At 40.3% G+C, this 25,231-nt stretch overlaps 1 protein-coding gene across 1 annotated transcript in view; it reads left to right on the forward strand.

Moving 5' to 3' along the window:
• Positions 1-25,231, forward strand: part of Ift74 (intraflagellar transport 74) — an 86,755-nt gene that overhangs the window by 42,241 nt on the left and 19,283 nt on the right. Inside the window, exons 10-15 of the mRNA XM_051164294.1 lie at positions 3,796-3,939; positions 6,126-6,166; positions 7,559-7,638; positions 21,882-21,935; positions 22,916-23,013; positions 23,474-23,600. Of these exons, the coding sequence (XP_051020251.1) occupies positions 3,796-3,939; positions 6,126-6,166; positions 7,559-7,638; positions 21,882-21,935; positions 22,916-23,013; positions 23,474-23,600 (544 nt within the window). The remainder of the gene's footprint in view (positions 1-3,795; positions 3,940-6,125; positions 6,167-7,558; positions 7,639-21,881; positions 21,936-22,915; positions 23,014-23,473; positions 23,601-25,231) is intronic.

A 25,231-nucleotide genomic window follows, 5' to 3' on the forward strand; every position in this document is an offset into this window, starting at 1 on the left:
CTCCTGTGTGTATGATGTCACAGGAGTGTTCTCCTGTGTGTATGATGTCCCAGGAGTGTTCTCCTGTGTGTATGATGTCCCAGGAGTGTTCTCCTGTGTGTATGATGTCACAGGAGTGTTCTCCTGTGTGTATGATGTCACAGGAGTGTTCTCCTGTGTGTATGATGTCCCAGGAGTGTTCTCCTGTGTGTATGATGTCACAGGAGTGCTCTCCTGTGTGTATGATGTCACAGGAGTGTTCTCCTTTGTGTATGATGTCACAGGAGTGTTCTCCTGTGTGTATGATGTCCCAGGAGTGTTCTCCTGTGTGTATGATGTCACAGGAGTGTTCTCCTGTGTGTATGATGTCACAGGAGTGTTCTCCTGTGTGTATGATGTCACAGGAGTGTTTCTCCTGTGTGTATGATGTCCCAGGAGTGTTCTCCTGTGTGTATGATGTCACAGGAGTGTTCTCCTGTGTGTATGATGTCCCAGGAGTGTCTTCCTTGTGTATGATGTCCACAGGAGTGCTCTCCTGTGTGTATGATGTCACAGGAGTGTTCTCCTTTGTGTATGATTTCACAGAGTGTTCTCCTGTGTGTATGATGTCCCAGGAGTGTTTCTCCTGTGTGTATGATGTCACAGGAGTGTTCTCCTGTGTGTATGATGTCACAGGAGTGTTTCTCCTGTGTGTATGAATGGCCCAGGAGTGTTTCTCCTGTGTGTATGATGTCCCAGAGTGGTTCTCCTGTGAGTAATGAATGTCCCAGGAGTGTTCTCCTGTGTGTATGATGTCACAGGAGTGTTCTGCCTGTGAGTAATGATGTCCAGGAGTGTTCTCCTGTGTGTATGATGTCACAGGAGTGTTCTCCTGTGTGTATGATGTCCAGGAGTGTTCTCCTGGAGTATGATGTCACAGGAGTGTTCTCCTGTGTGTATGATGTCCCAGGAGTGTTCTCCTGTGGTATGAGTCACAGAGTGTTCTCCTGTGTGTATGATGTCACAGGAGTGTTCTCCTGTGTGTATAGATGTCACAGGAGTGTTCTCCGTGTGTATGATGTCACAGGAGTGTTCTCCTGTGTGTATGATGTCACAGGAGTGTTCTCCTGTGAGTATGATGTCACAGGAGTGTCTCCTGTGTGTATGATGTTACAGGAGTGCTCTCTGTGTGTATGATGTCACAGGAGTGTTCTTCTGTGGTGTATGATGTCACAGGAGTGTTGCTCCTGTGTGTATGATGTCACAGGAGTGTTGTCCTGTGTATATGATGTCACAGGAGTGTTGTCCTGTGTGTATGATGTCCCAGGAGTGTTCTCCTGTGTGTATGATGTCCAGGAGTGTTCTCCTGTGTGTATGATGTCACAGGAGTGTTGTCCTGTGTGTATGATGTCACAGAGTGTTCTCCTGTGTGTATGATGTCACAGGAGTGTTCTCCTGTGAGTATGATGTCACAGGAGTGTTCTCCTGTGTGTATGATGTCACCGGAGTGTTCTCCTGTGGTGTATGATGTCACAGGAGTGGTTCTTCTGTGTGTATGATGTCACAGGAGTGTTTCTCCTGTGTGTATGATGTCACAGGAGTGTTCTCCTGTGTGTATGATGTCACAGGAGTGTTGTCCTGTGTGTATGATGTCACAGGAGTGTTCTCCTGTGGTTATGTATGATGTCACAGGAGTGTTCTCCTGTGAGTATGATGTCACAGGAGTGTTCTCCTGTGTGTATGATGTCACAGGAGTGCTCTCCTGTGTGTATGATGTCACAGGAGTGTTCTTCTGTGTGTATGATGTCACAGGAGTGTTCTCCTGTGTGTATGATGTCACAGGAGTGTTGTCCTGTGTGTATGATGTCACAGGAGTGTTCTCCTGTGTGTATGATGTCACAGGAGTGTTCTCCTGTGAGTATGATGTCACAGGAGTGTTCTCCTGTGTGTATGATGTCACAGGAGTGCTCTCCTGTGTGTATGATGTCACAGGAGTGTTCTCCTGTGTGTATGATGTCACAGGAGTGTTCTCCTGTGTGTATGATGTCACAGGAGTGTTGTCCTGTGTGTATGATGTCACAGGAGTGTTCTCCTGTGTGTATGATGTCACAGGAGTGTTCTCCTGTGTGTATGATGTCACAGGAGTGTTCTCCTGTGAGTATGATGTCACAGGAGTGTTCTCCTGTGTGTATGATGTCACAGGAGTGCTCTCCTGTGTGTATGATGTCACAGGAGTGTTCTTCTGTGTGTATGATGTCACAGGAGTGTTCTCCTGTGTGTATGATGTCACAGGAGTGTTCTCCTGTGTGTATGATGTCACAGGAGTGTTCTCCTGTGTGTATGATGTCACAGGAGTGTTCTCCTGTGTGTATGATGTCACAGGAGTGTTTCTCCTGTGTGTATGATGTCACAGGAGTGTTCTCCTGTGTGTATGATGTCACAGGAGTGTTCTCCTGTGTGTATGATGTCCCAGGAGTGTTCTCCTGTGTGTATGATGTCACAGGAGTGTTCTCCTGTGTGGTACTAAGCTCTGGAAAGTAAGTAAGAGGACCACTAACCAGACACATGCACTCAGCAGTTTACTAACAGGAGTTCAATATAGTTTTCCCTCATTCTGGGCCACAAAGGTCTCAGATTGGTAAGAAATAGATTAGTTTGTTTTTGTTTTGTGGTTGTTTTTCTTTAGTAACTGCTGTATACAAAGCCAATGATTGCCCTACAGTGCTGTGCAAAAACTGTTTAGATACACCATAGGAGACTTCAAACAGGAAAAAGGAGGCAGGGATAAGTTATTTGAAGGCATAACACATTTCTTTTTAAAACAGTTTTAGTTTACAAAATAAAAGCATGTGTATGGTTTTAAAAACTGAAAAAAAAATGGCCTAAAACATTTGTTTATTAACCCTTTCAGACAGAACTTTCTTGACATTTATTTCATCCTTATACAATTTTGTGAGCTCTCTATTCATAGCACCAGTATGTGCATTTAATCTTCACAGTGATCCTGTAATCCTGTCTTATTTTTAAATTTGTGAAAAACTTGAAATAGGATTTATATAGAAGTGTGTCATGGCACCTGTACCACCCCCTTAAACACACACACACACGCACACACACATACACTCATTAATGCCATCTTCTGTCTTTGCATAATCTTAAAGCTGTCCTTTATTGTTTTAAATTAGTGCACTGTGGAATGTTTATGATTAAAACAGCCTTTCAAATGAATAGGTTAGTTGTTTTCTAGCGTTATTAATAACCTCCATTGAATATGCACATTTGAAAGCGATTTATTTTTATTTTATTTTATATGTATGAGTGTTTTGTTTGAGGAGGAATATATACTGCCACAGATCAATTTCTCAATAAACAGTAGGCTCAGATGTCAATTTTTTCATTGTTACCACTTATAGCTCTTTTTATCTAAAAGAATTTTATCACATCTGTTTCATTTTGGTGATTATTTTTGTGAAAGTGGAACTATGGTAAATCCACAGCAACTGCTCTGCCTACATTTGTTTCTCAGTGCTCTTGTGCAAAGGGTCACAGCCTGGGTTATTAAAGCAGTAAACATGACTTTCTTGTGGTTGTGGAGGTTAGGCGTCTACAATCACGGTGTGTATCAGCAGAGTGTGCTCCCTCCGAGACTGAAACATCCTGGTTTGTCACCAGGCACTGGTGTTCCTGAAGGCAGCTCCTTCCCTGCCTGTGCTGTCAGTGTGCGTTCTCAGGGTGGGCTCTGGGACAGCAGTCAAGTTGATTAGGGAGCATCATGGCTTTATCTTAACTTTCTTTCTCTTAGAATGACAAACTAAAGCTTTGCATTTTTGTTCTCAGGAAATAGCCCACTCGCAGGTAAAGCAGGAGGCTGTGCTGCTCCATGAGAAGCTTTATGAGTTGGAGTCCCACCGTGATCAGATGATTGCCGAAGACAAAAGCATGGGGTCCCCGATGCAGGAGAGGGAACGGCTGCTTAAGCAGGTGCTGGAAGAGAGTCACTCATTTATTTACTTCTGTGTGTTCGTTGTTTTGTTTTGTTTTGTTGAGGCAGGATTTCTCTGTCTCTATCCTGACTCCTCAAATTCAGAGATTTGCCTGCCTCTGCCTCCCCAGTGCTGAGATTAAAGGTGTGTGCCACCACTGCCTGGCCATTTATTTTAAGAGCTATGGATTAAGAAGAAAATCAGTGTGACTACTTCCCCAAAACAAGAGTTAGCTTCACCTCAATATGAAATATGAGCCAAGAAAATGTAGAAAAATCTTATTTTTTAAAGTAACTTAGTTTTGGAGTAAATCTTCATTTTTGTTGTTGTTGTTGTTTTGTTTGGTTTGGTTTTTGGTTTTTCAAAACAAGGTTTGTCTGTATACCCTTGACTGTCCTGGACTAGCTTTATAGACCAGGCTGTCCTCGAACTCACAGAGATCTGCCTGCCTCTGCTTCTTGAGGTGCCATGTATTCCTTAGCTTTTCCACTACTTCTAATTTGCTTTAATTCAGCTGTAAGTTATAGCGAATAAGCTTAGGTTGAGATGTACTAAGTCCAAGACCCTTCAGAGAACTTAATCTTTATATGGGGCAGAGAGCTCTTTAGGAACTCCTCTGAGGTCTTGTGTGCATGTGCCCAGCGGGTTTTTGGAACCTTACAGATCAATTCAATGACTGTTAGAATCAGTCTTTCTAGAGTGGTCTTAGAGTCTAAGTCTTGGTTTGTGAGACGTCTCAGCAGGTAAGAGCACTTGCTGCTAAGCCTGGCGGCCTGAGAGTGAGTGATCCTAAGAATCAATGGAGGAAAACTATTTCTGAAAGTTGTTCTCTGAATTTCACATTTGTACTCTACTGAACCTTCCCACATATAGTAGCTAAATTAAAATGTAGTGACATTTGTAAAATAATTCTAAAGCTTCAGCAATTCTTTGCAAAGAAAAGATTAGGGGCAGGAAGGGAGACAGTGCTCTTTAGTTGGATTGCTTGTTAAATCTGAGTTTAAGCAGGGCTTGGTGGCACACACTTTTAACCAATACTTGGGAGGCAGAGGCAGGTGGACCTCTGGGTTTGAGGCTACCCTCATCTACACGGTGAGTTCCAGGACAACATGAGCTACATAGAGATACCTCGTCTCAATAAAAAAATCAAATTGAAGATAATCTAAGATTAATAGATGCATGTATGTATATATATATATCCTCTATAAGATAAATATTATATATATTATATAGACATTTAAAAATATGTAATATATATATATACACACACTAAATACTACAAGGCATGGTATATGTACCCTAAAAGTTATCCATTGTTTTTATGAAATTTGATTTTAGTGGGGCTTTCCACATCTGGTAGCTATACCCTTGGATGTGGGAGAGTCTGAGGAATCCAAGATATTTGCTGTTAGTTAACTGACTCATTCTGGAAGATATGCTAACGTGAAGGTACATGGTAGATGAGTGTCCTAGTTAGAGCTTATATTGCTGTGGTGAAACACCATGACTAAAAGCAACATGGGGAGGAAAGGTTTATTCACTTAAGAGTTCCACATCATAACTCATCAATGAAAGCAGCCAGGCTAAGAACAAAACCAGGTAAGAACTCTGAAGGCAGGAGCTGATGCAGAGGCCATGAACAGTTACTTCTTACTGGCTGCTCCCCATGGCTTGCTCAGCCTGCATTGCTGTAGAACCCAGAACCACCAGCCCATTGTAGGCTGGGCCCTGCTACATCAATCACTAAAAAAGAAATTGCCTTATGGGCTTGCCAACAGCCTGATTTTTAATTACTTATTAGTTAGTTAATTGATTGATTAATTAATTAATTAAAGACAAGGTCTCTTTGTAGCCCTGGCTGTTCTGGAACTTACTGTGTAGACCAGGTTGGTTTTGCACTCAGAGATATCCCTTGCCTCTGCCTCCTGAATGCTGGGATTAAAGGTGTGTGCAACCACACCTGGTTTTATAGCCTGATTTTGTGGAGGCATTTTCCTAATTGAGGTTTTCTCCTCTCAGATAACTGTAGCATGTGTTAAGCTGACATAAAACTAGACAGGACAATAGATAAAAGTGTATTTGAGGAAGAAGGGGATCTGTGAATAGTTTCTTAGTGATGTTCTCTTTCAGATAGTCTCATAATGAATTATTCTTTAAATACTGTTTTCTTTCATGACCATATAGGTTAAAGAAGATAATCAGGAAATAGCCAGCATGGAGAGACAGTAAGTGCCTTTGACCCGGGCGTCTTATATTTGTTCATATTTCACATCGCATCCTGAAGTTATAGTAGCTCATCCTTTATAGGTATTTTTCTTTCTTTTTTGTTTTGTTTTGTTTTTTGAAATAAGATTTCTTTGTGTAGCCTTGGCTGTCCTGTCCCTGTAGAGCAGGCTGGCCTTGAACTCACAGCAATCCGCCTGCCTCTGCCTCCCAAGTGCTGGGATTAAAGGCATGTGCCACCACTGCCCGGCCTTATAGTTATTTTTCATCTAGTTCATATTAACAATGTTGATATTTATTGAACTTTCAATCTCCAGGTTTTAATTCAGATGCCTTGCCTAGTATACTTGCTTTTTAAAAACAGCTTTAAGAGATTGCTTATCTACATTATATATTGAAAGCCTACAATTTAGAGCTATTTGTTATGTTTACAGTTGGACAACCCCATTCAGTCATTCCAGCAAAGCCCACTACTTTTAACCATTGCTTTCCTTACCCCTTCCTTCACTTTGAGACTAGAAATCTACTCTGTGTCACCATATACTTGCCTGTTCTGGACATTTCATATGTGGAATCATACACCTGATGGTACTCTGTGGCACATGCTTTCATTTAGCTTAACAGTTTCAAGGCTCATCTATGGTGTAGTATATACCAGTATTTCATTTATTTTTAATTCCAATTAATATTCCATTGCATGCATATGATGTATTTTCTTTATTCATCAGTTGATAGGCTTTGGCTTATTTCTATTTTGGGGCTATTAGGAATTGCTGACATGACATCTATGAGCTGGTTTCTGTGTGGGCATTCATTTTTACTTCTCTTCTGTAAATATGCAGGAATGGAATTGCTAGCTTTTGTGGTTACTTTGTTTTCTTTATAAATTTGGAGTCCAAGTTAGATCAAATGACTACATTGTATTTTTTTTATACAAATAGACATTTTACATTTCTGCCTGCACTGTATAAGAGTCCAGTTTTCTGGACATCTTCATCACTTGGTATGATTTGTCTATTTTAGTATCTGTGATTTCAGTACAGCCATGCCAATGGATGTGAATTAGTATCTATTTGCAATTCCTTGGTGGCTTATGGTGGTGAACTTCTTTGCATGTGCTGTTGGACATGTGTATATCTTCTTTGAAGAAGTATTTATTAATGTCCTTTGCGTATTCTCATAATTTGTTATTGGTGGTATTGAGTAAAATGAGTTATTCATATCTTCACAATGCAGCCTGCTCATCAGTTGCATGACTCACAGAACTGCTCACATTATACAAATACATTTTAACCTTTTGATGACGTTCTGGTAGTAGAAAAGCTTTTAACTTGATGATGCTCGTTTGTGTTTTTTCTTTCATTGCCTCTAAAGTTCACTAATATTTTTAACAGGTTAACAGACATAAAGGAAAAAATAAATCAGTTTAGTGAAGAAATTAGACAACTTGACATGGATTTAGAGGAACACCAAGGTAATATTTGTGGGTTTGTTTTGAGTTTTAAAAGATGTAATTAACATATATCTGAATAGATGTATTAATTTTGATCTTATTGACACCTTAGGATTTATCATTTCTCTGTGATACTCCTAACTTGTACCAGCATACCCACCTTGGTAACAATTTTCTGTTAGTTTTTGTTTGTTTGGTTTTTTTTTTTTTTTACTTAAAGCATCAATTTACTGAAATACACACATGTAGTACTATAAATAATGCTAAAACAATTACTTGAACTGATTAAAATTTTAGGTAACCTAGTGATTGTGTAAGGCAAGTATTTTGTTTTTCAAAAGGGCTCTTTTTTTATTTTTCTAATGGAGGAGAGGACACTCAGACAACAAGCACCACAAGCTTTGATTTCCTTCTGGGCTCAGTCATGAGGGAGCAAGCACTATTGTCCAGATGTTCCCTAGCTGAGGGCCATGTTAGCAGTAATTCTGTGTGTCCAGGAGAAGAGATGTGGGCATCATAATTCCTAACCAGCTTATTCTTGGTACAGAGTCCCTGTTTAAAGAGTTCACCAATTAACTTCAGATTAGTAAATTTGCTCTTGGGTTAACAAAGATTAACTACATATTATCAGATAGTGGGGGAAAGTAAAGATAATTTACCAATGAATGACAGTAGACAGTTACAGTAGGGAAAACAGTGTCCTTTTCTTAAATGTTGTCTTTTAATTTGATTTTTTAATTATTTTTAAACAAATATTTACTTTTAATTTATTCATTTTTATTTTCTGTCCATTGGTGTTTTGCCTGTGTGTGTGTCTGTCTGTGTGAGGTGTTGAGTCCTCTGGAACTGGAGTTACAGACAGTTGTGAGATGCCATGTGAATGCTGTAAATTGAACCCTGGTTCTCTGGAACAGCATAGTTAATGCTCTTAACCACTGACCCATCTCTCCTGCCCTTTACTAAGATAGTATTTATGCCTTTTATTGTCATAAAAGATAATCCTTTTTGTTGATTCATTACTTACCTGGACAGAGCATTCTATAAGAAACTTTTGAATCCCAGCTAATCCATTTTATACCTGTGAAAGCTCAGAGAAATTAGTAAGTTAGTAATTTGCTAAGCTCTCTAAGTTAGAAAGTAGTAAAGACTAGATTTAAACCAGGTTTTCTGCCTCTAAATTCTTACCACTGCCTAAGTATAAGTTTGACTTTCTGATTCAGAGTACTTTGTTTGTGAAATTCAAATGCTCTTACAAACATTTAGTTATATGTGGTTACTAATAGCTTTAATAAGGCTTTTAAAGGCAGGAAAACATTAGGTAAGTAAATTTGGCTGTGCTGTAGTTTTCTGATCTGGGAAGTGAGTTTAATGGTAATGTCTTACTTATGCATTAAGTAGCATTTGTGACAAAGACAGGCTTATAATAAATTAATACTAAGGTCTTATTAGTGTAAAACTGTATTTACTTATTTGTTTTCATTGTCAAAATATACATACATATATATACACACACACGCACATACACACATATACAAATATCGTGTTCTAAAGTATGTATATATTTGAATGGTTCAAACAAACATACATTATTTCATATATTGTTTATTGAGAAACTCAAATGCACTCTTCATTATCTTCAAGTGTGTATATACACTACAGTGTTGCTGGGCAGGGTAGCACATACCTTAAATCCCAGCACTCAGGAGACAGAGGCAGGTGTGTCTTTGTGAGTTTGAGGCTAGCCTGGTCTGTATAGTGAGATCCAGGACAGTCAGGGCTGTATGGCAGAGAAACCCTGTCTCAAAGAACCAAGGGGAAAAAAGAATATATTTATACTAATGTCATACAGTGGATCTCTTCATCTGAGTCTTACCTTACAGAATTTTGTATCTTATCTGTGTTATTTTCTTACTGGTGGTTTTCATATGTGAGGATCTATTCTGAAAAATCTGGTGTTTTCTATTTTAGAAACTTTACAGATTGCATCCTAAATACTTTTCTTTCTAAATTATAATTTATATTGTTCAGTGTCTTTCCTAAAATGATGTATTTGGGAGATAAAATTTATTATTAATTGAACTTGTAATATAGATGGAATTCAAAAGCCTTGGTTTTTGCTGTTTTCTTTTTTGTTTCAAACATTTGTCTTTTTTATTAATGTAGAATAAGGCAATCCGTAATTGTGCAATAGTGATGAGCACACATAATATATGTAAATATGTAAATATAGACGTGTATATATAATTCACAGGTAAGTGCACTAATTCTTCAGTGATTATTGTTACCACCGCTGTCCTGCGGTCGTCACAGGTCACTGCAGCAGCACGGGGGGTTGTAGAAGGTTACCTGTTAGAAGGTTACTTGTTAGTTCAGGGCCTCATTTCTCTCTGCCTGAACTATTGTAGTAGCCTCCTAACTGGTTACCCGTCCTCCATTCTTGCCCCTTTTCAGCTTTTGTCCAGTATAATGCTTTTAGAATGATTTATGTAAAATGTAGCTCAGTGTCCTTGTCCTACTTAAATATGGCTCATTATGATGCACACGATAACAGAATTTTTTTGTGTCACATCAGTTCTTCCGTGGTCTATCATCCCCCATTTTACCCCATAATCATCTCTGTTCCCTGCCCCCCTTTGAAACCAGGTCTTATAGTATAGCCCAGGCTGGCCTAGAGCTCACTGTGTAGCCCAGGCTGGCCTAGAACTCACTATGTGGCTCAGGCTGGCCTAGAACTCACCGTGTAGCCCAGGCTGGCCTAGAACTCACTGTGTGGCTCAGGCTGGCCTAGAACTCACTGTGTAACCCAGGCTGGCCTAGAACTCACTGTGTGGCTCAGGCTGGCCTAGAACTCACCGTGTAACCCAGGCTGGCCTAGAACTCACCGTGTAGCCCAGGCTGGCCTAGAACTCACCGTGTGGCTCAGGCTGGCCTAGAACTCACCGTGTAACCCAGGCTGGCCTAGAATTCACCGTGTAGCCCAGGCTGGCCTAGAACTCACTGTGTGGCTCAGGCTGGCCTAGAACTCACCGTGTAGCCCAGGCTGGCCTAGAACTCACTGTGTGGCTCAGGCTGGCCTAGAACTCACTGTGTAACCCAGGCTGGCCTAGAACTCACTGTGTAACCCAGGCTGGCCTAAAGCTCACTGTGTAGCCCAGGCTAGCATCAAACTCATAGCAATCCTCACATCTCAACTTCCAAAAGCAAGGATTATAGATATGAGCCACCATGCCCAGCTCTGTAGCAATCTAATAACAGTCTACTTCTACCTTACATTTCTCCTTATTACCGTTCATCCAACTATTTTATGCTCTGACCTTTTCCTTTTGTTGTTTTCTTTTTAAATGAGTGTTTTTCTTCTGTTGATCTGACTAAGTTCTTATCCTATGAGATTTAATTTAGGCGTCCTCTTACTCAGCACAACTCGGCGTCTTCCCTAGCTAGGCTCTCGGCTGAGCTGAAAGCCTGCCTCCATGTTACTGCAGCATGTGTTCAGTTGTCTTCCTGACGTACGCCCTCAAGGGCAGGGGTTACTTCTTAACACACTTCAGTCATCTAGTTCATCAGCACTATACTGGGAAGTGAATGCTTGTCGGATAACCTAAAAAAAAACAAAATTTGCTGGATCTGGTGGCTCATGCTTGTAATCCCAGCACTCCAGGAGGCAGAGGCAGGCGGATCACTATGAGTTTGAGGCCAGCCTGTTCTACAAAGCCAAGGCTACACAGAGAAATCCTGTCTGGGAGGAGGAGGAGGAAGAGGAGGAGGAAGGGGAGGAGGAGGAAGAGGAGGAGGAGGAATCCATAATTTAAGAAGAAGAACTGTGCAGTGAACTAAAGGTGGCAGCTGAGCTCTGATCTGTTCTTGGGTCCTCTCGTTTTAGGATATAGGTATGCACTTCCAGCCAGCTTGACTACAAAGATTTTATTGCTTTGCAGAGGATCCCCTACCTTGGATTCCTGTTTTCCAATAAAGTGTTAGATTTTTTTTTGTCTGTATATTTTCACCTGGGATGGTAAATTCTGTCCACCTGGTTTAATTACAGAGCACAGAAATGAGCAGTGTATCTGTGAGCGTGTCTTCTGTGATGCTGACCTTACGGAGGAAGAGCAGCTGAAATGTGGGCAGTATCAGGCCATGTGCTGGAGAGCCAGGGAGCACAGACATTGTCTCTTTCTGCTTTCTGGCTGCCATGGTGTGAGGTGCCCCATTCCTTGCCGTGATGGATGGAAACCTCTAAAAATGAGCCAGAAATCTTTTCTCTCTGAAATTGATGCTTTAAGTAAAGAAAAAAAAAAAAAAAAAAAAGCTAACAGAAAATTGTCACCAGCTGGGTGTGCTGGTACAAGTTGATAACCACAGCACCCAGGAGGCTAAGGACAAAGGATTGTTGAAAGTTCAAGGATAACCTGAGCTACATACTGAGTTCAAGGTCAGCCTAGGCTACAGTGTTTCAAGTTCCTTTTTACTCCTCCAAAAGAAAATGTATATCATAGGAGTGTATTGTGGCTGTAACTGAACTTGGTATGTGATCTTTAAGCCTTTGGAACTGATTTATAGGAGGGATTTAGAGAAGTTTGAAGAAATGGTCCAAAGAATGCCAAGAATACTTTAATCCTGGGAGAATGAAGAGGAGCAGGATGCCAGTGAGAATGCAAACCGTGGAAAGTGTGCTCATGGTCCTTCAAGTGGGACGAGAACTAGATCATGCATATTATAGGCTGGCAAGGAGCTTGTCTGTGCTTGGTAGGTGTCCTGAGATCATGCACGGCGCTGAATCTTAAAGCTCTGACTACTGAGTTGGGAGAGGAAATTTCAGAAGAGCTCAGAATTCAGGACTGTGTAGGTCATGCTAACGGCTTTGGCCAAATTGACACAACGATGAGTAAAAAGCAGAACTGAAAGGTTTGAAAACTTGCCCTGTCTCCAGAATAACACGTAAACTGGGGCCAAGGACAGTGGGACCGTTGAAAAGATGACAACAGCTTGGACCCCCAAGTAAATATATATTTAATTGCTACTTTTTTATTTTTAAGTAAGTGCTTGCTACATAGCTGCCCTCAAAATCTTGTTGGTGTTAACTCAGTCTCTTAGGTGTGAACCAAATGATTACTGTTTTGTAACAAAGGAACTATGGAAAAAGCATGTTGCCTCAAGCAAAACAGTAAGAGTATAATTAAACAGGCAAAGTAGGGTATTAATAGCGCCTTTTCTCTGAAGGCTTGTGTCTCATAGTGTTTCTTCCTTCCCCTACTCCTGGTGCTATGGAGAGTAACTAGGGTCTCAGGTATGACAGCCACTTGCTTTTTGGAAAACAATTGCTAGGAAATAATGTATTTTATTATAATTTACCGCTTGAGAGGCTACACCTCATGCGTTAGTCCCTCATAGTAACATATCTTGGTCCATTTACCTCAAACCAGAGCTTTATTTTTCTCTTTATTCTTATACATTTAATAAATTCTGATAAAACACTGTTACTGTTGTAATGCATCTCCAAACCTTTTGTGGAATAGGTGCTGAAGACAAGTAATTACCCTACTGTGCAGAATTACTGGCTCTTTTGAAATAACATGGTTTTGAGCTTTACTCAATGCTAGTTTAGGCTGAAGCTTTTTCAGATCTGATAACTTAGTTATCGATTATCTATTTCTGTTTTCCAAATTTTTGTTTCTATTATCTTCTTTTGTATTCCCTATTCTTTGGAGTTGATACTTTAAAAAGCAAGCAAGCAAACAAACAAAACCAGAGAAACTACTTTTTATTGTTATTTTAAGAGGGCTTGGAGAAGAGTCAGTATTAGAAGTGGCTGCTCAGCTGGCCGCAGTGATGCACACCTTTAATCCCAGCCTTCAGGAGGCAGCCACAGCAGGCTGGGGGCCAACCTGACCTGCATAGTTAGTGCAAGGAAAGAAGTGTGCATTCAAGCTGTCATCATCTGTACTAAGAAGTCATTACCTACAAAGCTGACCGAGAATCTTTAGTTCAGTCAGCTTGTGTGCACTTCATTTTACTGTTTTTTACAAGTGTTTTTGTAGTTGTGTGTTGTATTCCAAATGGCCATTCTCATATGCTTTTATTGACTTTTCAGTTGGCCTCAGTCACCTTTTCCTGCTTTTAACAATTATTTCCTTTATTATATTGTGGTTGCAAATGCCTGTAATCCTAGCAGTTGAGAGGGGAAATCAAAATTTCAAGTTCAAAGGTCAGGTTTGAGCTACAAAGTGAAACCCTGTCACAAACAGAGCACAGTACCCAACCTGGGTGTGGTGACATGCTCCTGTAGTCTCGGAAGGCTGCATGGAAAGAAGCCAGGCTGGAGGATAGCTTGAGGCTAGGAGGCAGAGAAGAGCCTAAGCAATGTCATGAGACCCTGATATCTCTGTTATCTATTTGATGTAATAAATTCAAACAATAAGAAAGCATATGCAGTAAAAAGTTGTTCTTTCGAACTCACCTGAGTCTTCAGAGGTAACCATTGTTCATATGCAGTCTTTAATTATAAACATATGTATTCTACAAAATAAAGTTTTACAAGGGAAGTTTCAACCAGAAGAGGTCAGAGTTATTACTTTTAATTTTGTTAATTCCTCACAAAAGATGGAGCCATTTACTATAGCTGGAAGCAGTGTATAAACCTTGGTTTTCACCAGTGTAAGCTATATACATGTCCTGGTTTTTGTTATTTAAAATAACACACCCACTCCATGACCTCCAAGTTCCTGTGATTGTTGCCAAAAGCCTACGTGTGCAGTGTTACCAAGATCCATAAGGTGGAGCTAATTTTCTAAGAATCTGTTTATGTAGATTAGAGTTGACATATACAGTTAACAAAGTACAGTCACATTTACGTGCTTTTTCAAGACAACTGTTTGAGCATAGTTACTAAATAATTATGCCTTCATTTGTAGAATCCACTATTACCCCAGATTTGGGTTAGACAGCATGATAATTTGATTATGTCTGTCACAGACATAAATATCTGATAATGACGGTGGGGTCGATATAGTTGAGGTGCACATGAAGTGTGTAGGGACTCCAGATCACTATCCTAACATGAGATAATTACTTATAATCACTCCATAATTTATATGTAGCTTTGAATAATCAAAATATAGTTTGCCTGTAGGAGGATGTTACATTCTTTTTTTTCAGGTAAGAGTGTAACCTTTAATTTATACCCACCTGTACTTTATTTTTTTAATTATTTTATTTTTATACATATACATTTATATTATTACACATATATACATTAGAGTACCTATGGCAAGAAGAACTGTGACACAATCAGGAATTATATAAATGTTACATTCTTACTGTTTTGGCTGTTTGTATTTGACAGCCTTGAGGAAGACATCTTTCCTATCTTGGTGCATCTAAATTTCTGAGTGTAAATCAATCTCCACACACACACTGTCATTATCAACTTAGAACACCTATCCAGACCTAAAAACATCTTTACTCCTAAGCAATTAAGCTTCATTGTCAAACTAAGCTACCTGGTCTTCAACTCCATCAGAGACTTGACAAGGAGTAAACTTGATTATCTGAGTATGGCAGGAGTGCAGGTTAGTAGCTTTCCAAATGAAAAGATGACAGAGACAGTTTCCTACCTGAGTAGTCACCCACAACTCTCTATAACGTTGGAGCATCTTCTTCAGCCTTCTGTCTCAGTATATCTGACAGACATATTTGTGAGGCAGGAACTATTGAGGACTTGCTTACCATGTCTTGGCAGAGTTTGCCCATCGACTCTGCCTGCATCCAAGCTTGCCCATTATTTTAGGCAGAATTCTGTCTGTGGTATAAATGACCATTTGCCCAGTGGCTTGTTTGCCACGTTTGAAGCCATCTCCATAAGGAGGTTCTTTGATGCTCATCTTCTTCTTTAAGGTAGCCTGGGTGTTGCCAGGAGTTAAACTGTCTCATTGTCAATGAATCTTTAAAGTAATAAAAACATTTTTAAATGCCATATGCTGCATGTTTCTGGGGTTTTTGAAGACCTTGTCTTTTTATAGAGTCATATTCATCTGCTGTACCTAAGATGTATATTCTTGTGATAAAAGTAGACTAGCAATTGACATGACCACTACATTATTTTTTATACAAGGTCTCTTCACGTAGCCATGTCTTGCTATAACTAACATAAGATACCTCTTACATAGATAATGCATAAGGTTTGTTTTAGGAGATTTTTGTTAATAGTGATATACAGGTAAAATAAAAAAATAAGGCAGAATATCTCTATCAGTCCACACAGTGCTTCTTTAACTGTTTGATCTTGAACATGCTTGCTAGCTGCACCCAACCAAACCTCATTTTTCATCTTTAAAATAAATTAGTGTTATTGGTGTATGCGTGTGTGGGGTGTATTTGTGAATGCAGGTGTGCATATGCCATGGGGTATATGTGGAGATCAGAGGACCACTGGCAGGGGTTGGTTTTCTTCTTGTATTATAAGTTTTAGAGAGTTAACTCTGGCTATCAGGCTTGCAGGGCAAATGCTTTTTCAAAACCTCAGAGCCATGTCAGTAGTCTACTTTCCTCACTTTACAAAGGAAAATAAGAATTATTCATGGCAGTACATGCCTATAATTTTAGCTATTAAAATAGTGAGGCAGAGGGATTGAGTTCAAGACCAGCTGTGGAGCTGCCAAGGGATAGGTATATCACTTTAACTAACAAAAACTAAGACATATGTATAGACATAGATATCTTGCATTGGCAAGGGACAATTTGTACATTGTTAGAAGCCGGTTGCAGGCCAGCCTAAGTCACAAAAGCAAAGCCATATTTAAAAGGTGGTGGGATTATTTTTGTGCTAAAAATGATCGTGTGTGTGTGTGTGCGCGCGCGCACTCGTGTTTGTGTGTGAATGTGTGTGTGAGAGAGAAGAGAGAGGCAAGAGTAGCAATAAAAAACATTCTCACATATTAGTTGTTAGCATATCTGACTTGTGTGGCAGCACCAAGATAGCTTATTAGCGTACGCAAAATCCCCCTGCCTTAGCCTCTCTCAGGCTGCCCGTTCTTACTGCATATTATAAAGTGCACCTGTGCTTAGAAATACTGCTGTTTCCCGAGCTGAAAAGAAACATATCTACCAAAAGTTAAACTTTTTTGCAAGTTGAATGATGCCCAATGTAAAAAGTTAAAATCATTAATTTCGGTGTGCTTATTTTAACATAGCAATTTAGAAGTATTTGAAATAGGAATTTATTGCTTACTGCTACATTGACATAAGACAAGAAGGTGTGCCGGGGGACTAAGTATAAAAATATGTAATTTAGTAGGTTATCCAAACTAACTGAAACTGAAATAGGAGAAATTATCATGGCTTACTAAATACATGAAAATGTTAGAGGTGGGGTCTGAAATTAATTTAATGTAAATTAATGTGGTGTCACTCCCAAGGCAACTAAAACAATAGTTTGCCTTAGCAAAAAATGGTTGTATAGACTGTAGAAAGTATTAGGTGTCTTGAAAGATAATGAACACAAACTCATTCATAGAGATCAGAATGGTAACAGAGAAGCCATTCCACAGGAGGAACAGAAGTGAGAGGGCTAGGAGCCTGTGTCGGAGAACCCAGGCACAGAGAGAAATGATGTGGACGACCACGCTGTAAGCGAGGGTGCGGTGAAACCACTGAACCAGACCACTCTGGGTGTGAAGAAGAAAGCTTTATTGTAAATATGGAACTTCCTTGTGGTAGAGAATAGCTAGAGGTGTTTGGAGAGTCCAAAGATGCCAAGACTACTTCTTAGGAGCAGAGAAAAGTGAAAGAATGGGGAAAGCCTTGAAAGTTGTTAACAGGCAGTAGATGCAGGGAGGCAGCGCTGGGATTTGAGGGCCAGAAGAGCCTCAGTTGCTTTGATAGGTTCCACAGGTGCATGTTGATAGGGATCAAAGGAGCCTGAAGGTTAGCATGGACTGTGATACATGGCGCAGGTATTTGCCAATAGGGAAGCAGATCTACCTATTCACCAAGGCAAGAGAAGTAGCTCTTCCTGACAGATAGAAATGTAGAAGTAACTTCTTCTCCAGGTGTAATTGTCATCTTGGGGGCTTACAACCTCCATCTGTTAACCCAGGCCCAGTCCTGGAAGCTTCTAGCCACTGTACAATCTAATCTAGGCTTTGCGTGTTCTCGGCCTCTGAAACTGACTGCTGGATAATCTCACCCTTCCTTTCTAGCTCTTCCTGGACTCAGGCTGCCTAGTTCAACTCCTCCAAGCTGACTGAGTCAATCTGACTTGTCTCTGCCTCTGACTGAATTGCTCTGCTTGGCTTGAAACTAACTCTAACAACGTATTCTAATCTTTTGGCTCCTTCTTATTCTCTGGCTTGTTCTGTCTTCACCTGTGTCTAACTTTTTCTCTCTTCAACCTCTCCCTGTAAAACTCTCCCAGTAAAACTGTCTGAATTCCGTGAACGGAACTGCCACCAACTCAGTTCCACTGCACTGCCTCTCAACTCACTGCCTCAACTGAACTGCTTGAACAGAACTGACCAGAACTCAGAGATTTGCATTCCTCTACCTCCTAGGTGCTGGGATTAAAGGCATGTGCCACCATGCCTGGACCTAAGCTTTTCTTTCCCTGAAACTTGCTCTATACCAGGCTGGCCTTAAACTCAGAGATCTGTTTGCCTCTTTCTCCTGGGTTTAAAGATTTATTTATTTATTTATTATGTATACAGCGCCCTGCCTGCATGTACATCTGCAGGCCAGAGGAGGGTATCAGACCACATTATAGATGGTTGTGAGCCACCATGTGGTTGCTGGGAATTGAACTCATGACCTCTGGAAGAGCAGTCAGTGCTCTTAACCACTGAGCCATCCCACTGAGCCATCTCTCCAGCCCCTTCTCCTGGGTTTAAAGGCATGTCTATACTTCATTCTGATCACACAGACCTAGAAGTCTTTGGATGTGATCTCTTGCCAGAGCAGCCATGTTCTGAGTTAAAATTCCTCTACACAGAAACATGGGATTCTAGGTAATGTAAGCTTTTATCTGCCTGCCAGCAATCCTTCTGAGGCCAGCCTGAGCTACGTCCAGACTGTGTTAGGTCCCAATGTCTAACCTTCCATAAATGACCGTCTGGGCTGTATTCTACCTTCATGTGTATCTGTACACCATGTGAGTGCAGTGCCTGTGGAGGCCAGAAGGGGGCATTGGGATCCCTGCAGCCAGAGGCACAGACAGTTATAAGCTGCCGTGTGGGTGCTGGGAATCAATCCTAGATCTTCTGGAAGAGCAGCCAGGGCTCTTTAATCACTGAGCCATCTCTCCAGCCCCATTAACTTCATTTAAAAAGATTTATTTATCTCTGTGTGTGTGTGTGTGTGTGTGTGCGCGCGCGCGCGCGCGCGCACACGCGCCTATTGAGTCTAGAAGAGATTATTGGAACTCCTGGAGTTGGAGTTAGAGGCAGTTGTAGGACAGCCACCTGATACTGAGTACTAGGAACTGAACTCTGTTCTTCCTGAAGAGCAAAATCTTTTTTTTTTTCATCATTTTTAAAAATTTTATTTTTATTATGTTTCTTTTTTAACATATACATTTGTATTATTAAACATGAGTTAAATAAACTACATACAGCAGGAAGAACTACAAGATAATCAGGAATTATATAAATGTTACATTCATAGTGATTTGGCTATTTGTATTTGGCAACCTTGGAGTAGGCATCTTTCCTGTCCTGTTGTGAAGAGCAGAATCTTAAACCCTGAGCCTTCTCTCCAGCCCCAGAACCCAATTGTCTATTGAGAAATCACATTGTAGAGCAGGTCACTAATGCTCTGGCTTGTCTCTGCCTCAAGAAGGATCAGAAACGTGTTCTGAAGCTTGGGAAGCTGCTGAGGCACGCAGGAGCTCTGTCCCACCTCATCCCCCGCCAGCTGTGTGACCCAGGGTGTTGGCCAGATGTGCCTTCTCATTGAACCTGCTGGCGACAAGAAGTGTGGGCTTGTGTTGACCATAGAGGACTCCTAGGTCCTCGACTTAACTGATAGTAGATGGTGAGGACATTCAAAATGATAGATATACAGATTTTAAGGGGGAATGAAGTTAAGCTGTGTGTGTGTGTGTGTGTGTGTGTGTGTGTGTGTGTGTGTATAAATATTGTGTTTTAGGTTCTCAGAAGGACATCTAAATACTAATCTAGTAAGCAATGGTGAAATTAAGTGTTGTTAAGTCATAGGACTAAATGAGATTGTTATTGATATAATGCAGTTTTAGAAGTCAGCTAAGTACTAGAGAGTTGAGGATAAAGACACTTGCTCCCATGTCTGTCAACCTAAGTGGGATCCCCAGATCCCACACAGTAGAAGGAGAGAACCAGTTCCCACAATCATTTTCTGACCTTCACATGTGTGTTGTGGCACACATAAGTGTACACATACACACACGCATGCACACACACACACTAATATATATAAAAGATTAATTGAGAGGACTCCAGCTTAAATAAGACAAAGAACCCATGAGAAGACAAAGAATGGTCTTCTAAAAGAAAAAAAGAGGGTAATATCCTCACCTATGCAGTGCAGAGCAAGACACAAAAATACATCAAACAGGTTTATCAACAGTGACAGATTCTGCAGAGTGAGAAAACTGAAGCTGCCCTTTGGGTTGGACAATCAAGGTGTTACAAGATCTTGGGGCCAGTCTCATTAGAGTAGAAGGGAAATGCCTCATTAAAGTATCTTGCGCATGAAAAAAAAGATGAGGAACTATAAACAGAACACATGCGTAGGGGATTCCCTTTCATTAGAGAAAGGACGGTCAGCTGGGAAGTTCTTACACAGCCTAGGATCCAGGCCTTCCTTGTAACCCTGATACCCTGGCGGATCAAGGAGCTGTGACTCTTAGTAAACCAGGCTCTGCATGTTCAAGGCCCCGCACCATTCTTCGACGGGCATTTCTGTGAATGTCACTCTCTGGTCTGAAAATGTGAGATCGTATGTAATATAAACTGTTCCTAACTCGGAGACGTATTAGTCAGACTAGTCAGTGTTAGGTGTTGCACATAACGTCTGTGCACGAGCACAGGTCTGCACTCCTGCGGTTCCCTCCCTGCCTGCGCATCAGGGACTCGAGAGCTGCTTCCCCAAGTTTATTAACGCCCCAGTCAGACCTGCGAATTGTTCTTTACCATCGAGGAAGACGCAGAACACAGACAAGTAGAGTTCCACTGTCTGGTCCAGTACGCTTGTGCTTCTTGTTACCTTTTAGTTCTTGTTCCTAAAATTTCTTTTTTAATGCCCACTTATAACTAGGAATCCCCCTTAGGAATAGCTTGCTAGTCTTTCAGTCCCTTTGGGTGTCACTAGGCTTCCGTAGTTTTCCCAAGACTGACTGACTGGCATGAAGAAACTGCATTGAAGCAAGCTCAAGTTTATCCTCTCTCTGCTTGACTCCTGGGTACATGGAGCTGCAACAGTCTTACTCTGAGGATGACTCTATTTTCATATCACAATATTTGCTACAGTGAAACCCCATTATCAGAGTGACACAGCCCACTCCTACTAATGATTCCTTTTTGAGGCTGCTGTGTCAGAGATGTCCTTTCTGGCTTTGGGTTTTTGTCTTTTTAAAGTTGACTTTTATGTTCATTAAACTCAGTATGTTCAACATTTCTGTTTGCAGCTTTGTCATCAACCCACCCGCTGTTTCAGCCAATGCAGTTATCTTTTCAAGTTGCCTAAGTAGAATCTTGGGATTCACACTGGGTTCCAGTTTCTCCCTTATCGCAGCCCATCACTCTGCCTCCTGATACCTGAGATACAAACTTACTAACTTCATCCTAATTTCTGGTCAAAGTCTTTGACATTTGCCTTTTTCATATCTAAGCGACTCCTGTTCATTCTTTGTAATGTAGCATGAATGTTAAAGCTTAGGGAAATCTCCACAGTACCTGGATTAGGTTACTAGTTTTACATTTCTATAATATCCCTTTTCATGTGACAGCATTTAGCATGTTAAATTCCCAGATTCTAAGCTCTGTGGCTGAGAAGTGCTGCTATCAGGCTTGCTGCAATGTGTTCAAAGATGGCGTGGACTTGTTTGGAGCCTCTCTTTCCTGTCACAGGCAGTGTTCATGTACAGGCTCAGCAGCTTGAATCTGGACTAGAGAGCCTACAAATTTGCTCCAGTCATAAGGTTGCGTCTCCTACTCAGAGAGGCACAGCTAGTGCTCTCAAAGATGTGACACTATCAAGTATTCAGTGACTTTAAAAATTTTAATGTTTTGTATTTTTTACAGGTGAAATGAATCAAAAATACAAGGAGCTTAAAAAAAGGGAGGAAAATATGGATGGTAAGTGATGATCTTATGAAATAGTTTTTACATCATTATTCATTTGTACTAAGCATTATACTTATTGGCTTACTTAGAAAAAGTGATTTTTAAAAGAAAAAATTTAGTTCTGAGTTGATGTCTTCCGTAACCTGAAATTATTCTCTTTTGTCTCTTATTTAAAACTTTATAAGATCATTGATCTGTTATAGTGTCACTTAACATGTAAATTAGATGACTACACACACACGGTTTAAAATTATTTTAAATGTGCTACACTATTGAGCTACCAAAAAAATTATTGGTAGAAAAATAATAATGGAAGTATAGGAAGTATATTAATAATGGAAGTATATTAATAATGGAAGTATATTAATAATGGAAGTATATTAATAATGGAAGTATATTAATAATGGAAGTATATTAATAATGGAAGTATATTAGAGAATGCATGGCATGCTGATGCTGTTCTCCTACTAAGAGGAAAACTTTACCTATTTGTTTTTAGTTTGGAGCTACCATAGGAATATGCAAATAGGGACAAAAGCATGTATGAGTTATAGATTAGGAAGATAGTTTCTTAGACTATTTGTTAATAACCTGAATAAAGGGTAAAATTTATTTTGTAATTAAGCTAACATTCAATTAATTTAATGAAAAGCTATTTCCAGATGAAATAGGTATTTAGTAATATTAATTTCAAGAATAAAACCAATGGCCAACTATAAGTATTAATAATTATAGCTGTATCAAGGAGGTCATATATAAAAATATTTTTTCTGATCTTTGTGGTATCAGCTGTTCCTTTTGAGCTTGTATAACTTTCTAGTTTACTTATATCGGAATGGTGATAGACGTTAAATATTTGAAAGTATGTAGAGTAGGCTAATAGTTTAAATTTTATATTTACTTGGAACTTCTAGAAATAGTTCTAAAACTCCAGGCTTATTTAGTGGTAACTCTGTAACAGTAGTGTGTCTTACCATGTTTCCAATTGGCAGCTTTTATAGAGACTTTTGAGGAGACAAAGAATCAGGAACTAGAACGGAAAGGACAGCTAGAAGCCAGCATCGTCACACTGCTGGAGCACTGCAGTCGGGTAAGCGCTGGCCTGTGTCGGCAGCCTAGAGTCCCAGTCACGATACAGGAAGTGGGCGGCTCCATGTTCCATGTGCCGACTTAAACGCTTTCCTTTACGTTCCTGTCTGTAGATGTGCCTCATGAGCATCCAAGTTTTCAGAAAGTGTTTACTGAGAATCTACTATGTACTATGGTAAAGGAGGAAAATGTATGCCTTCTCTTCAATATTTTTAGTATTTTAGGTCTACATTTATTTCCTCAAATTGTGTAGCTAATCTTACCTACACGCAATGAAGCAAGTGAGAAACTCATGAACTTATGTGAAAGCATGACTGAATCCTACTGCGTTCTATAAAACATCAAAACTGAACAATATATTTAAAAGTGTAAAAGTGCTGTTGAAAGCATCTCTTCCTTTGTGTTTTGTAGTGGTTTTTATGGGAAAGCTAAGTCTTGTGTTTATTTCTCTGCAAATACAGAATATAAATCGCATGAAACAGATATCCTCCATCACCAACCAGGAGCTGAAGATGATGCAGGATGACCTCAGCTTCAAGTCAACTGAAATGCAGAAGTCACAGACGACAGCTAGGAATTTGACCTCAGGTAAGAGCAGTGCTAAGTAGTCACGGCCACAGCTCCCAGCGAGCAGTGCTGGGCACGGTGCCATGCTTGTAATCCCAGTACTAAAGTGGTGGAGGCATGCAGATCACTGGAGTTACTGAGAAGCCAGCCAGCCTTACCAGAGTTGTGAGCTCCAGGTTCAGTGAGCAATCCTGTCTCAAAAATAAAGTGGAGAATGTCCCGTCTATTGACTTTCACATGAACTCTGGTGCCTCATATTTGACCACGTCCCCTGGATGGGGAGGCCTGGTGGCACTCAGAGGAAGGACAGCAGGCTACCAAGAAGAGACTTGATACCTTATGAGCATATACAGGGGGAGGAGGTCCCCCTCAGTCACAGTCATAGGGGAAGGGAGTAGGGGGAAATGGGAGGGAGGGAGGAATGGGAGGATACAAGGGGTGGGATAACCATTGAGATGTAATATTAATAAACTAATAAAATATATTAAAAAAATAGAGAGTGACTGAGGAGGGTAACTTTGGTCAACATCTAGCCTCCACACGTATCTGTGTGCGCGCACACACCCCGCGCAAAGTAATGTTTAAGTATCCTAGAAATGGAATAACTATACTTTACAGGGATTCCTAAAGTTTAAAATGTTGTTGGCAGCAAAACATTTCTGACATGTCCTGTTGTGGAGCTGTGCAGTTTAGTATATGTATTGTGTTTGATGCTAACATCCAAAGAAACGTGAGGTTGAAAAGATGGTGGTCCGGGAGCTACCCAAGGGATTATGGGACTGTAGCTGCATGTTGAATGGTAGTAAGATGCCAGTTGGTTATAAGCGACACTAGAAACAGGGAATTGCTACTATTCTATGTTTAAAGAATATTTTCCAATGTTGGCTTATATCTTCAGTTAACTTTGTAACTTTTAGTTTGTTATAAATACACAAAACTTAATATCTTAGCCATTGTTTACTTTATTTTTTAAGCTTGGAATTCAAAGTAAATGAGTGTCATTGTGCTGTATTCCTACATGTATGCATGTATGTCATTGTACCTTGTTTTTATTAATTTCCAATGCCTTCTGCCCCAATTTTGTTAGTACCCTTCCTCCTCCTCCCCCAAATACCTCTCCTTCTTTTTGTTTGTTTGTTTGTTTGTTTGGCTGGTTGGTTGGTTTTTGTTTTTCTTTCTTTTTTTTTTTCCTATGAAGGTTTTTATTTTCTTTAAAAATTTTTTTTTTATTAATTTATTCTTGTTACATCTCAATGTTTATCCCATCCCTTGTATCCTCCCATTCTTCCCTCCCTCCCATTTTCCCATTATTCCCCTCCCCTATGACTGTTCCTGAGGGGGATTACCTCCCTCTGTATATGCTCATAGGGTATCAAGTCTCTTCTTGGCAACCTGCTGTCCTTCCTCTGAGTGCCACCAGGTCTCCCCCTCCAGGGGACATGGTCAAATGTGAGGCACCAGCGTACGTGAGAAAGTCATACCCCACTCTCAACTCAACTGTGGAGAATGTTCTAACCATTGGCTAGATCTGGGTAGGGGTTTAAAGTTTACTGCCTGTATTGTCCTTGGCTGGTGCCTTAGTTTGAGCGGGACCCCTGGGCCCAAAGCTGCCTATCATAATGTTCTACTTGTAGGTTTCTATTCTCCCATGC

The sequence above is a fragment of the Acomys russatus genome, chromosome 2 (assembly GCF_903995435.1).
Source record: "Acomys russatus chromosome 2, mAcoRus1.1, whole genome shotgun sequence".
NCBI classification, from domain to species: Eukaryota; Metazoa; Chordata; class Mammalia; order Rodentia; family Muridae; genus Acomys; species Acomys russatus.